We start from the raw sequence: 15830 nt of genomic DNA on the forward strand, positions 1-15830 counted from the left end.
TGCTGGGAGAAGTGGGCCAACGTCCCCCCATACCTAACATGTTGTGTCTTTCTTGTCCTCCCTTCTCTTCCACAACAGGATCCAGCTCCGTGCCGATGATTCTCAGGACCTGCCAGCGCTCAGCCTGCGATGTTATAAAGAGCCAGTCCTTCGGCCCTATAAATATCACCAGCGAGTCGGGGCCTTGCTGCTCCGGCAGCAAATGCAATTGGAAAGATGATGGCTTTTATTTCAATATGAAAAGCACTGCCAAGCCAAACCTCTTTTCTGATCAAGATGAGGATGTTAACCTTGGACAGGCAAAAGAGCCTGTCACCCTGGAGTCAGGTTTCCAAGGGCTCAGCCCTCAACTTTGCCCTCTCCTGGCAGTCCTGGGAACCACCATCCTAGGGATATGGGGGTGAGAAGGGGATTGGGGAGTACCTGAACTGCTGGAACCTGCATTTGGGTTTGGAAGGGCTGTGTTGTGGAGAAGGAAGGAAGGGAGTTAGGGCTGTGATGGCAAAATACTAAGGGCTATAGCTAGGGTTGTCATATTTCAAGTGGTGAAAATCCAGACTTTTTGAGCTAATCTTATGGATAATTTGCAAAAGCAGCACTGCCAACATGGGCTGCCATACACCTGGATTTCCCCAAACATTTTGCCTATTTCCGACAAGACACTGCTGCCGACTGTTGCCGGATGTATGGCAACCCTAATGATACCCAGCTAAGCGCTACTCAGAGCAGACCCACTGAAATCAATGCACCCAAGTTAGCCATGCCCATTGACTTCAATGGGTCTCACTCTCCATAGGACTGGCATTGGAGACAACTCATAAACTACATATTCCAGATAATGTTATTGATTGGGGGGACCCCTAAACCGTAGAAATTAATAAATGCTAGGATGATTATTATTTGGGATGTGAAGGAAGAATAGAAGCTGTAGAGGAATTCCTGGACTAGCCTATGCAAAATGACCTGGCCAAGATAGGGCCATTAAGGAACAATAGGGGGCTCTAGAGGGCCAGTGGCAATGCAAGAGAACCGCCCTTCCCCCCTGCCCTGAGGTGTGAATGGAGACTGGGGGTTTGGAAGGTTGCCAGGGTAACAGGGTGTGAGGTGACAGGAAAAGAGAGTTTTGAGCAAATGCTGCTGGGAATAAGAAGAAGGAAGAAGGACTGGCATCCATTATGGGCAGGCTGGCTAAAGGCTGGTGAAAAGAGATGCCTTGGTCTTCCTCTTGAAAGGACTCTTATGTAAGATCAGGGGTCCCTCCATGCAGACTTAAGGTGTAAAAAGGTAAATTAAGCATATTTCTTAAAGCTGTGACAGTCTCCACCATGTCTCAATTCTCCAAAGGAACACAGACTCTGAGTCAGTGACTGGAACCCCATGGGCTCTTGCCACTGCTCGGCAGATAGAGGGGGGCAACTTTTGTGACAATATCAAGAATGGTAATCCTTTCCAACAATGGTAATCTATTCTACAGTTCTGTGATTCCATGTTGCGTGGCAAGTCCCCTCCCCCATGTGAAATAAAGACACGGGACACATTATTTAAGGTTAATGGGCTTAAAAAGGCCACAACTTTATTGATTACAGAATTGAAAGGTATTGGCCTTAGGCATTGGCTCCTATCGACTACCCAGCATGGAGACCGGGAAGGGTTATCCACAAGCCGTGGGGGTCCTGTTGAAGTACGCCAACTAGGATCCCACGGGTGTCACTGCTCAGGGGCGTGCCGGAGGCCCTTACCTCCCTAGGTTTCGGACAAGGCAACGCCCCCCGGAGTCCTCTACCGGACTACCCCTTTTCATTGGAAAAGGTGATGGCGCTTCCTTCCCCCCTCATTTGCATAACTATTACACCTGCCAATGCCTAACCGCCAATACCGAGGAAGTTGTATCGTTTGCTATGAGGTAGGCGAAAAAACCAAAAGGCTGGAAGTGCGCCAAGTTGGAAAAATTCCTACCAGGCCCCTTGCAGCGACCAACCGGAGTCCATAGCAAGGTCATACCTAGCTAAGCCTAAAGGGTGGGTGGGATGGGAAAACTGGTCAGCTGGAACGGGGCAAAGAGGGTGGGCCCCGGTCGTGCCTGGCCTTAAATGGGCTAGGCCATGCCTCCCCGGCCCGCCGATTGGCGGGCCGGGTTGCAGGCACACCCGGGGATTCCCCTGTTCTCGCGGGGGCAAAAGGCCAGCCCCCGCGAGTGGAGTGTGGGAGGGGTTAGCCCGCAACCCCCTCTCCTCTTTAGTTCGGAAATGGCTTTCCTACAACTAGAGAGCAAAGGTAACACATGGAAGATGACCCTTGAATTCTTCCTTCCTTCCTTCCTTGAAAAATCCACTCTTCACTCAACACAATGCAATAAAAACTACATCATATTCTTCAAACAGGAGTAAGACTGAGAGACAAGAATAATATGTTATTGTTAAGTAGAACAAATGTGATGAAACAATTGCAAATGCCTGGCAAATAAAACTCCATAAGAGGGACAAAAGGTTTGGCTGAACAATTGGGGTTTACCATGATAGAAGCAGCCTTTGGAGACTGTTCAGCAGTGATTTTAGGCAAGACAAGTATAGCTCCACTACCGACATGAGGCACCTCAGGCCTGGTGGCTGAATGCGGCCCACCAAATGTCTCTATGTGGCCCCCAGGACTTTCCAAAGGCTGTACTCCTTATCCTCAGGTTGCAGCCCTTGCTGTTCTTGACTCGCACCCTCCTCAAGTGATTTTGCAGGAATGACATGTTCACTTGAACTATGAAATGCCTCTTGTTTTTCTGGAGGAAGGGTGGAGATGTGTGAATACAGCGATGTGGAGATTGAATGACTTTTGCACAACTGGAATGTAGTTCACACTCCTGGCTCCACCTACTTGTTTGCCTCTGGCTCCGCCCACCACTGGTATAAATCCCTCCCCAGGTTGCCTTCTAAGGAATACAGTTCTGGGCAGCAGGAGGGGTCCCCAACTCTGTCCCGCTCAGCTAGGTCATGGTGCAAGATCAGTGTTCCTTTGCCAGCGACGTCTGCAGAATCTTCCGCTCCAAACCAGAAGCCATCAATCAGAAGCCATAATTTGATTAAGACAGGGCCAGCTGGCTGAGATGTCAGGTTGCACAAGTTACACAATGCAAGTTTATTTCTCAAGTTTGCTGTTTTTTTCTCAGGTTGGGTGTGCTTCCAAGAGGGAAGCATATGTCCCAGCTGTTCCTACTTACCCAACACAGTCCAGGGACACATTCCAGCCAGGGGAAAACAGACAATGGGCTCAGCTATACAGCTACAAAAGAAAATGTGTGTTATAAAGTGCAGTAAAGAAATTTGACACTAGATGGTGATGGTGAGCTATGGAAAATTTGATGTATTTTTTTCCAAAACCTTTTTTTAAACTAGCATTTTCACAGCATTTTTTAATATGTGTGTAGATTCCACAAAGGAGGATTTGAAGCATGTGGTGATGTGTGTAGTCTGGGGAGAGTCATAAGGAATAGATAGAGAGGCCTCTGGCCTAGGATCGCTCGCCCCTGAAATAAAAGGAGAGCTGAATTTAATCATAGATAAATGGGGAACGGAGAAAACTGAAAGTGACAGAACATCCCTATTTGCAGCATGATTAAATAGGGACAGCTGTGCATAGCAATGCTCTTGTTTTCACTCAGTAGTGATAGTTACACAGCTATGGATCCTCATAGCCACACACCCTTCTAATTCCCCAGACACAGCCGGTATTTGGCCCTCGTAAACAGTGTCCGGGCAGAAAGCATTGAAATGTATGGAGAAATTTCATTAAAAATAGCTGAAAATCAAATAAATAAATAAATAAATAAATAAAGCTTTTGTGTCTGGAATTTCAGTTTTTGAAATATGGCTAGAGCTACTATTTTCTGTGTATCTATGCTCATTGCTGCTACTGGGAGTTCTCAACCAAGTGTTCACAAAAAGGCCTTGCAAATGAAGGTTTTTCAATGGTGTTTGGCAGAATCATTTGAGCAGGGACTGGAGTACTGTCTCACGGTGTTCATAGGACCAAGAGACATGGAGGGTGAGCGAGCTGCTTCAGTGACCTGCAACACCTGTGCCAACACCTCAAAGACTGCCTTTTTCCATATGAACCTACCTGGATCCAGAGACCATCTTCTGAGGCCCTCCTTCGTGTGTCTGCTCCTCGAGAGGTCCAGAGGGTGGCAACACAAGAATGGGCCTTCTCTGCAGTGGTTCCCTGACTGTGGAATGCTCTCCCCAGGGAGGTTTGCCTGGCACCTTCATTATACACCAGGCAAAAACGTTCCTTTTTAACCAGGCCTTTGGTTGTTCTGATTGACATCCTATGCCATTTTAAAATGTGGCTCTTTGGGGGGGGGGGTGTTATTGGGTTGTTGTTTTTATTTTGATTATATATGTTGCGGTTTTTATGTTGATCTTTTCTGTGAACCGCCATGAGACCTCCGGGTATAGGGCGGTATATAAATTATAATAATAATAATAATAATAATAATAATAATAATAATAATAATGATGTTTATCTGTGTAGTGGGTATCACTTGGAAATGCAGCTCAATAAAGGCATTTCTTAAGGAAACTAGTGAGAGTTTGGTCTAAAATGCTCTGTTCTCAAGACAGGATACCAAGGGGGTGTTTCCTATTCGTTGTAGGTCCATTCTGGATTCTATCCAGAAGAGCCAATCCCTGAGTTGACACTTATTCAAAGTCAAAGCAGAACTCAGTTCTGGAAAATAAGAAGAACTTAAAACATACTGACAAGCTGCCTTCCCGAGTTGGTTATCATACTTATTTTCTATCCAGAGGGCATTTGGCTCGTGCTGTTTAATCGGCCAGGATAGGCATCCCACAGTCTCTGTTGCCACAATTGCTTTATACTTACCTCTGCCTCCCTTGCTGAATCACAACAGTCCTGCATGTATTTCTGGATTAAATTTGGAATGGAGTTCTGGATGCTTTAACTGTAGCACTACAGGCCTATGTTCATGTAATTAGCATGTAAAAACTGCTCAAACTGCAGAGTATCCATTGCTCATTGTACCTAGTCTTTCAGAGACAGGGCGGACCCCACCCACAACAAGCCACTTACCTTTCTTATGGAATTGTGGAACGGTACAGTTGGAAGGGACACTGAGGATAATTTGTCCAGGAATATACAGCTATCCCAAATGGGGATCAAACCTGCAACCTGGGCATTGACAGCACCACACTCTAACCAGCTGAGCTATCCAGAAGCTATGCACCCAAAGAATCCCAAGGATTCCAACAAAGTTTATTGATCCTCAACCAACACAACGTTATGGCTAAACATCACTTGTGTGCATGCTCATTTTCTTGACTTTTCTGGGCAGAAATGTTTCGCCTCTAACAACTCTTGTTTTCCTGGTCTGTTGGCTGAAGTCCGTTGTCAAAGCTGGATTTAGACCAGGGTGGGCAGTTCCCCAGCACAGGGCACTGAGCCAGGGAGATGAGACAGAAGTGGTAGCAGCAAGCTGTTTTGGGCAGTCCCCTTCCCCCACTTCGAATTTGTCTTTCTGCTTGAGAAAAATAGATAGAAAGGGGAAAGGAGGGAGGGAAAGGAGGGTGGGAATCCCTAGAGGTCTGCCCGACTGTTTTTGTGATTCTTGATTTCTTTCTGCCGTGGAGAGAACATCAGATGAAGAAAAAGGAGAGGAAGATAGGATGGGAGAAGAGGGCAAGGAGAGCAAGAGAGGCTAGTCTCCTTTTGCACCATCGCAACTGGTTGGCTATCACTCAGGGGCTCACATGGAACTCCATATAAATATGAAAATATGGGTCCGCCCCTGTTGCACAACCTTCTTACTTTTTGCGTAATCCCGTCCTCACCAGAACGACTCCTGTCTCCTCGGTAAGTTTCTCCTGTCAATGTCTACCCAGCACATTTGTGCGCAATAAAGCCAAACAGCCCAACTCTCTCAGATCATAGACTGCTTTTCCTTTTCCTCCACGACTCATCAGGAAATTGGTTCTTTGGCTTGGAGGGCCTCTCGGCTTCAGACCATGGAGGGTGTCGTATTGAGATGGAGAGCTGCAACAGTTGTGCTGCAAGGACTGCTGGCGATGACCTGTCTTATTTCAGGTACCAGTTATTGCTATTGGAATGTCCTCCAGTTGCAGATCTGGGTGGTTGGGTGGGCACCAACTAGATTTGCATGGAGAAACAAGAAGGAATTCCACGATAAATGGAAGCATTTCAGAAAAGGACGGCCAAAAGTGTTCAAGGGGGTGGAATGACTCTCCTATGAGGAAAATTTGCAGCACTAGGGACTTTTTAGTTTAGAGAAAATATGAGAAGGAGTTCACAGGATAGAAGCTCAAGAATTGTGTGTGGCATGGAGAAAGTGGGTAGAGAACCATCTCTCTCTCTCTCTCTCTCTCTGTGTGTGTGTGTGTGTCTCAAAGCACTAAAAATCGTGGACACCCAGCGAGACTGAAAGTTGGCAGATTCCGGACAGATAAAAGACCTTCTTCACACAGTTCAAAGTTAAACTACAGGAGACAGGGATGTCCACCCACCTGCCTTTCAGCTTGACTTCTCTTGTTCTTCTCAAGAGCTTGGACAGCTTAGCTGGTAGAGCATGAGACTCTTAATGTTAGGGTTGTGGGTTCAAGCCCCACGTTGGGTGAAAGATTCCTGCATTGCAGGGGGTTGGACTTGATGACCCCCATGGTCTCTTCCAGCTCAACAATTTCATGATGCTAAGATTCAGTGGTTACTAGCCATGATGGCTATGCTCTCCCTTGATGGTTGGAAGCAGTGATGCTTGTGAAACCACAGGAAGGAAGAGGAAGAGCTTTTGGGTATCTTAACGGCATCTGGTTGGCCAATGTGAGAGCAAGATGCTGGACTAGGTGGGCCATTGGCCTGATGCAGCAGGTTGTTCTTATGTTCCTAGTTCCTGTGTTCTCACATTGAAGTATGATGCATGAAAAGTGCAGGGGAGTGGGCAAAATAAAATCAGTTTATGGAGCACTAAGGAGACGTTTTGCATGGTTAGAAAAATGACAGGATTAATGCATTAGGAAATTCAGGTTAACAGCCGGACACTGAGACAACTAGCCCATCTGGAAGTGCCATGATGACATTATGTTTTGATGCTCAGCTCTGTAAAGAAGAAAAGAGCTGTAACTAATCATTAACTGAGAAAGCAGACTGCTTCGTGTGTACTCTGTGCTCGTGAGGCACATCCATGTTAATGGGTGTGGCATTGTGTTGAACCACCAAAGGAGAAATGTTCCAGAAGGCCTGCAAATGCCGTATTGATAGTCGGCCCGCCAAATAATTGGCAATTCTTGAGAGAATGAGCTCCTATATGCTCATATTCACTTGCTCTGATATATGCCGATTCACTTGCTTTGATGCTGTGCTTATCTGTGGGCTGTGGGATGCTGGTCCAGAGAGAGAAGAAGCTTTCAATAGCTGCCCCCTATGGCCTTGCCAGCCAGGTTTGATGGGAGGTGCTAGGCAAACTAGCCCATGTTGCTTTGCGCATATAGGCTGCGTGAATGTTTTATTGTTTGTTTGTTTGTTTATACATACCCCGCCCATCTGGATGAGTTTCCTCAGCCACTCTGGCGGCTCCCAATCGAGTGTTAAAAACAATACAGCTTTAAATATTAAAAACTACAGGGCTTCCTTCAGATGTCTTTTAAAAATAGGATAGCTGCATATTTCCTTGACATCTGATGGGAGGGTGTTCCACAGGGCGGATGCCACTACCGAGAAGGCCCTCTGTCTGGTTCCCTGTACCTTCATTATCACAATGATGGAATCACCAGAAGGCCCTCAGCGCTGGATCTGTGTCCGGGCTGAACGCTTGGGTGTCATGACGACCTCTCACAGTTGCACTATCCGACCCACATCTGTAAAGGCAGTGAGACACTGCATGTTGTATTATCAGTTTCTTTAGTAAAGCTCTAGGACTGGTCATTCTATTGTTTGGCACATCCTTCTTTGGTATCCCTGCGTTACACCAATTGCTCAGGCCTTCCTCTGAGCCTGCGGTTCAGGACAATTGATGTAGTTGGCAGGATGCCAAAATAAGGATGGGGTGGGCTGGAGTGGGATTCAGCGGTTGCCTAAGGTGAAGGCATTGGACTGGTCCGTTGTCGTGCCAGATCCAGCAGCCATAACCACTGCCCTCGAGGGACTAAGTTTGACAACTGAAGTTTGTGGGAGAGGGGACACTGTGGTCGTGGTAGGCTGGCTGTTCCTGTCTGTGCTGAAATCTGTTTTTCTGCTTTGATGCATACTAATCTTTTATGAGCAGCCCCGCCCCAGTGGCAGGGTCCTCTGTCTGTTTTGGGACTGCTGCTGGGGGGGGAGTGTCTTTATGACGTCAGTTTAGCCCTGTCTGCAAGGAGGAGAAGGTCTGGGCAGCATCAAGTAAAGAGAAGGCGGAGTCATGTCCCCCAGGAGCTTTCCCGGAAAGTGATTTGTGGTTTGACTTGCTTCATGCTGGCACTCAGTAGAGAGGCAATGCTAAGCAGCCTGATGTAGTGTTTTTAAAATTGTGGGAAAACCTACCCAGGGAGAAACAGGAAATGAAGAAGACCTGAGCCTTCTGCTCCCCTCCCTGCTGAAGAGGGACAAGTGGGGAGGGGGTGTCTCAGCTCTTTCCACTGAGTGACAGCTGTCAGTTAAGATTCTGTATCCTGCCTCTAAGCAAGTGCAGTAAAAGCAGTCGGAGTAGGAACTGTGAAGTGTGCTCCTATGGAGCGTTCTGCCTCCACTCATTTTTATTTTATTTTTTATTTTGGTTCAAATTGATTCTCATTATTTTGACCCAAATCATACTTCTAAGCTTTCAGTAAAACAGTAATTAAAAGCCAAGAACTCTTAACACGTGAATAAACAATACAGAAATACAGAAAAAAATTACAAACATTTCAAGTTTTGCTTTTAAAGTTGCAGCAACCAAGCAACCACGCTTGGGGCAGGGGGCACTGTAAAATTTCCCAAATTGCAGATGAATTAGGTAGTGCTTTCTTTTTTAGTATATTCACCTTGCTCATGAGTCCCAAAACCTATTCGCTTTTTCTAGGGATGTTCCAAGCCCTGCCCCAAGGTCAGTTGTGTTTCCTTATTGTATGCCATGCTTGTCTCTGATGATTTAACTTTTCTGGATTGGTGTGTTAAGGATATGCAAGACCACCTGCAGTGCCAAGCGGTTGGGCAAAGGTCAAGGACCATGGAGGTGAAATAAGGGTGCACTTATTCTATGTGTGTCCAAGGGGACATATAGTAGGGCATAGGGTGGCACCCAACAGATGTATAGAGAAAAGAAAGGACGGGTTGCAATTGGCATTTTTCTGGCAACAAAGTGAAAGAATTGTAGTAGCTTGTGAAACTTGCTGGAAGCAAAAGTCCTTGTTTTACAAGCTACCCATTTGCAGGCTCTCGCTGAGGGCAGAATGAGTAGTGGGCTGGGTGTGTTGCAGCAACAGCTCCTCAAAGGAACTGAAACCCACTTCTTGGAGAGCAGCTGTGTATCATGCTTTAGAGCCACAGAATGCATGAGCATATTATTGGAACAGCAATTCTGAATTCTGCCTGGGTCACCCAAATCCCTGAAGGAGTGGGCCCCCATGCAGTATGGCTGATGAACAATTGGCAGACTGGGAGGGGGTCCCCCGTGGAAGAGCAAAAGTCTTTTCCAGTTCCTGTATATTAAATGGCCTCAGCCCAGTATACCTGAAGGAGCATCTCCACCCCTATCATTCAGCCCAGACACTGAGGTCCAGCTCCAATGGCATTCCGGCAATTCCCTCACTGTGAGAAGTGATTTTGCAGGGAACCAGGCAGAGGGCTTTCTCGGTAGGGGCACCCGCCCTGTGGAACACCCTCCCACCAGATGTCAAGGAAATAAACAACTATCGTATCTGACTTTTAGAAGACATCTGAAGGCAGCCCTGTTTAGGGAAGTTTTTAATGTTTGATGTTTTATCGCTTTATTATTATTATTATTATTATTATTATTATTATTATTATTATTATATTTTGTTGGGAGTCACAATCTGATGGATGGGGTATATTATTATTATTATTATTATTATTATTATTATTATTATTATTCGAGTGTGGAAAATGCACCCTGGTGTACAATTGATTATATGGGCCCTGGATGGAGTGCAACTGCTCGGGGGCATGATAGACCCCAACTATTGAGGAGAAGTAAAACTGATCCCTGGAAAAGACCCGGATGTTGGGAAAGATGGAGGGCACAAGGAGAAGGGGACGACAGAGGACGAGATGGTTGGACTGTGTTCTCGAAGCTACCAGCATGAGTTTGACCAAACTGCGGGAGGCAGTGGAAGACAGGAGTGCCTGCCGTGCTCTGGTCCATGGGGTCACGAAGAGTCGGACACGACTAAATGACTAAACAACAACAAAACTGATCCTGCAAGTTCTGCAGACATTGCCCTATCAGGCTGGGGGAAGTGGGCTCAACTCCAACTGCTGGCCACTGAAATTCTGAGCATGGCTGGGACAGCTACTAGTGCAATGCTGGTGCTGGCAGAGGATGTGCCTTGGGTTAGCCTAACCAATATTTGTTTGCCCATTAGCAGGCTGCCCCTGAGTAGATAGTGGTGGTCATTATTATCCTACTGTGCATGGTCCTGGAACTCCTAAGCTGGCTTGTCTCCATTGTGCCAGGATGTTCCAATACCACATGTGGACTGGGAGCTTGGGGAGTTTGGCCGTCGTGAAGGAGACAGCAAAGGTTTCTGCTGCAATTGGATGTATCGTTCAGCAGCAAACACTGACTAACATGATTGCTGCATCCGCACGCAGATGCCAGTACATGGACAAGGATGTATTCCAGTATATTTCAAGGTGTTGAATGAAGTCCAAGCAAAGGCAGTTGGCAGGGAGGTGCCAAATTTTGGCATTGCACCAGCTGCCACTGGGCTTTGAAACACCAACATGCACTGAGACAGGAGAAACTTTCAATAGCTGCCACCTATGGCCTCGCTGGCCAGGTGTGATGGGACATTTGGAGAAAACTGATGCATGCTGCTCTGTGTATCCATTCTGTAGGAAAGTTTGCTGGGGTGTGGACTAGTTATGTCAACATTTCACTGTTGCAGAGTCCGTCCTGCATCTGTGAAGGCAGTGAGGCTCTGCACACTGTGCTGTGAGCTTACACCTTTCTTTAATAAAGTTCTACGACTGGCCATTCTGGCTTTTTTCTTCTTCATCCTTCTTTGGTATCCACTCATCAAAGCACTCACTCAGGCCCCTCCTTTGGGCCTGTGGTTCAGAACAGGCACTTGGTGCAAATCTTTGCTTCCTAAGAACTTCTGCTTTCATGTTAAAAGGGGGAAACCAATTTCTAGTCTCTGGTGGTTTCAAGGCAGGATGACATTGCTGATAGCCTTTCCACGATTTCATACCCTTTCTCCCCACACTTCTTTTCAGGAATTTCTGCCTTGAGCTGTCATAGCTCCAACACCGTGAATCATTTCACTCCGCACAAGGGCAACACCACAGTGTATGTCTCTGCAGTGGGTGGCATTATCAAGTGCTCCAGTGCTCAGAACGTTTGCACAGATGCACAGCTTACATTAACTATAGGTACGTGCTGCTCCGCCGGATGGCTGCAAGATTTTTGAGAGAGGAAAAGCATGCAATTACTTGCAACCCCTAAAATTCCAGTGAATCAAAACATATTTTAAGTACCTAAATTCCGAATGCATGCAAAGCATCATTTCAGGTTTGAATTGGGGCCTGAAATGAAGCGTTGCATGCATTCAGAATTAAGGTACTTAAAATGTGCTTTGATTCCTCTTATTTTATATTTGCATATTTTTGGACAAACTCCTCTCTTCCATTGCTTTCTTTTTAAATAATAAAAAACCCCATAGCTATTGTTAAGAGTTGTCACAGACCCAGTTCAGATGTAACACTAAGCCAGAGTTTAGTGCAGAGACAGGGGACCTCTGGCCCCTCCAGATTTTGTTGGATCTCAACTCCTACCATCCCTAAACATTGGTCATGCTGGCTGGGGATGATGTGAGTGGAATCCAATATTTGGCATTGGAGCAGATGACATTTGTGGTCCTATCCAACTCTACAATTCTATTAAATCTGGAGGGACAGATTCCTGTCCACAATGTAGTGTTACAAGAGCGACCTTCTGTAAGTTTGTCTGGGTTTTGACATCACAGACAAATCTGAAATTTCAAAATCTGATAGCAGAAACCAAATAATATATAAATCACCCCTACCCAGAGCAAAAATTGTCTTTGGAAAACTCTGCCACTGCATCAATCTATTGTTTGTATATATGCATCTCCCCTTGTTTTAGATAAAGAAGTTTTGATAGTGAGCCACAAAGGCTACGCCAGCAAGGACCTTAAGAATGAAACAGAATTTATAACCTCTGGTGACCGACACTTTGCCATCCAGTTCAACGAGATCTACTGTTTTGATGACCTTTGCAATGCAAAAACAGAAACGAGGGAAGTTCCCAGGGCCCCTATTGAGGACGGAGGTATTTTTTTAGCAGGAATTCTGTCCGTTAAGGGAGAACTCACAGTTTCACTTGTTGTGTTGGTGGTGGCCAATAGGTTTTCAATAGCTTGAACAATTCAATTTTGTAGATTTCTAAGGCAAATGGCCCGCTTCCCCAACCCTTGGGCTTGTGTGCCAAAGAAAGCTAACACGCTTCTCAAGAAATGTACAAAACAGTGTGCTTTAGGATGTGATTTAGCTGTGAGAACATGGGAAAGGTTTGGAGGAAGCTGTGAGGGGAGTGGGAACATGGAGTGACCTGTAGAGGAGGGATGAGCTGGGGGGGTTAGGTGAGGGGTGAGTGAGGGGTAAAGGGAGGGGACTTGCTCAGGTGTGGGGCTTGATGAAGGGTCTGGTGGGTTTGGCAAGTGGAGAAAGGAAAGAGCGTCAGCACACACTTATAAGTTGGAGAACTGCCTTGGAAAATTTGGGAAAGTGTGAATTTCGAATGATAGCTCCTTCTTTCTTCACACATCGACCTATACTCATACACATTCATTTCAGTGGATTTACCCTGAGGACTTTTTTTTTTACTTTTAAAATTCCTTTATTGTACATATAACATAAAATACACAAAATACAAACATTGCACACCACAAATAATACAACAAATTACAAACATTGAAAAGAGGGAAGAAAGAAAATAAAAGAAAAAGAAGTAGAAAAAAGTATGTTAAGAAAAAAGAAACCTTCCGACTATACCCATTGTACTATTTTGCATTTTGATTTTGATTTTTACACAGTTTCCTAGAATTGCTTTTCTCCTTCTTAATTCTGTTTTTCCTCCACCGTTTCATTATGTTACAAGACTCATTCAATATCTGCCAGGAGACTTTAGTTATCACAGTAACTATTGAGATAATATTTAAATACTATCCATTCTTTATTAAAATCTTGTATCGAATTTCCTCTCGCTCTGAGTACAATTGTAGCCTGAGTACAATTAAGGTACTGATTGCTTTGAAAAGCGCAAATTAAATAGGTTCACTTTGATATGCAAAGCAAACCCAAATATCACCCCCAATCATTATTGAAGAGACGGAATAATGGGGGGGGGATCCTATAAAAGGGAGTCACCCTTTTCCACCCAGCCCCACATTAGCAGCTTAAGGGGGTGAGTGTTGCTCTACAGGCCCCTTGTTCTTCATTTTGATTTCCTATTCCAGCAGCTGAACCAAGCGGCTCCAACCAGTGTTACTCAGGATTTGCTTGGGGCCCCGGTGAAACCGTCCAGCAGACTATGACATGCAGCAGAGGCTACAACCGGTGTTACAATGGCACCAAGAGCATTTCAGTCGGTGAGTTCGCCCTAGGAAATTTATTCCACAGTTCCTGGCCTACAAAACATTTTGCCCCCTGCTGGACTTGTCGGGAAGCATGCCTTGCAATTAACTGTTCCACATCCCAACCTATGAAGGTGTCTTTTCCTTTGGAGATTAGGTGGGTGCAATGCTCAAATTATGGGAGAAAGTGGAGAGGGAGCCTGAAATTGCTCCACTCCTGACATCCTCTCATTTTACCATACCAATGCCCTCCTTCTCTTCTAAATACATTATTTAAAGGGTGTGTTTGTGCTTTAATTCAAATAAGTCTACCCAAATTACTCTTCTTATTCCAGAACATTCCAATAATTAGGCGAATTGCAATATTTAAAGAATGGCAGAGACTACTTTCCAAATTTATTTGGCAGGGAAAAAGACCCAGAATTAAATTTAAACTACTTACAGACCAAAGAGATAGGGGGGGTCTTGCGGTCCCAAATCTGAGGTTATACTATGAGGCCGCATGTCTTTGTTGGGTAAAAGACTGGATCGTCATTAAAAATAGAGAGATGTTAGATCTAGAGGGGTTTAATTTAAGATTCGGTTGGCACGCTTATCTATGGCGAGATAAGGGAAGGGTTCATAAAGGTTTTTCTAACCATATTTTCAGAGGGCCACTACTGGAAGTCTGGGAAAGGAATAAAAAATTGCTGGAGCAGAAGACACCCTGGTGGCTATCACCAATTGATATTTTAACAATTAAAAAATTAAACATTGAGGGGGAACGATGGACGTATGAGGACTTACTAACTAAAACAGAATCCGGGTGGAGGATCAGACCATATGAAGAAATAAAAAATAAGTTGACTGGTTGGATTCAATATCATCAAATAAATTCAATGTGGACGGAAGACAAAAAGATTGGAATAAATGAGAAAAAATCTAGATTCCAGATTGAAATAATAGAAAGTAAAACAAAATTATTATCAAAAATGTATAACCAGTTGCTTGAGTGGGACACCAAGGATGAGGAAGTAAAGGAGGTGATGGTGAGGTGGGCGGTAGATCTAGGGTATAATATAGAGTTTGATAAATGGAAGGCTTTATGGTGTAAAGATATGAACTTTTCGGCATGCATGACACTTAAGGAAAATATGTACAAGATGATGTACAGATGGTACATAACGCCGATAAAATTGTATAAAATTTATAGAACAGGCGACAAACTGTGTTGGAAATGTAAGAGTAAAGAGGGCGAATTTATTCACATGTGGTGGACGTGCGAGATTCTCAAAAAATTCTGGGAATCTATCTATAATGAATTAAAAAAAATTCTCAAATATACGTTTCTTAAAAAACCTGAAACCTTCCTGCTGGGGATAATTGGCAAAGATATTAAAGAAGAAGATAGAACCCTTCTTCAATACGCAACAGCGGCCGCTAGAACCCTCATAGCACAGTACTGGAAAACAGCAAAAACCCCAACATTAAAGGAGTGGCAATTTAAATTAATGGATTATTTAGAATTGGCAAAATTGACTCAGAAAATAAGAAATCAAAAACGTACAAAATTTAGTAATGAATGGGATAAGTTTAGAATATATATGGAAATAGAGACAAGGGGAAAATCAAAATGTTAATCAGAAATATAGATGTATCTAAAAAAAAAAATTCACAGTAGGCATGAGATAACGCTTACTACGTTATAAATTTTATTTTGGAATAGATACAGCAGAAAGATAATTAAGATAACATTATCCGAAATCAAGATAAAGGGAAGTCGATCAATGTTGTTGTAAAATTAATGTAAGTTGTGTTGTTCATGTTGTACGTATTTTATGTTCTTTTTCTTTTCTTTTTTTCTTTTCTTTTTATGTTTATTTCATTTACTTTTGTCTGTTGTATGTCTGTGAAATATATTTATGCAAAACTTAATAAAAATATATATTAAAAAAATTATAATTCAAATAAGTCATGGTTGGTGACCAGAAACAAGGCCTCCCTTCTCCATGATGGTAAATTGGCTATGGAATGCACCTA

The 15830-nt window shown here is 44.3% G+C and overlaps 1 protein-coding gene across 2 annotated transcripts in view; it reads left to right on the plus strand.

The window, feature by feature from the left end:
- LOC309375156 (uncharacterized protein) overlaps positions 1-2485 on the plus strand; it is a 55994-nt gene extending 53509 nt beyond the window's left edge. For both annotated transcript variants that reach the window (XM_081920697.1, XM_081920696.1), the window contains exon 8: positions 79-2485. In XM_081920697.1, coding sequence (XP_081776823.1) covers positions 79-404 — 326 coding nt within the window. In that variant the 3' untranslated portion in view covers positions 405-2485. The remainder of the gene's footprint in view (positions 1-78) is intronic.
- The last annotated feature ends 13345 nt before the right edge of the window (positions 2486-15830 follow it).

Source organism: Podarcis melisellensis (genome assembly GCF_964234715.1).
Source record: "Podarcis melisellensis genome assembly, chromosome: 8".
Taxonomy (NCBI): domain Eukaryota; kingdom Metazoa; phylum Chordata; class Lepidosauria; order Squamata; family Lacertidae; genus Podarcis; species Podarcis melisellensis.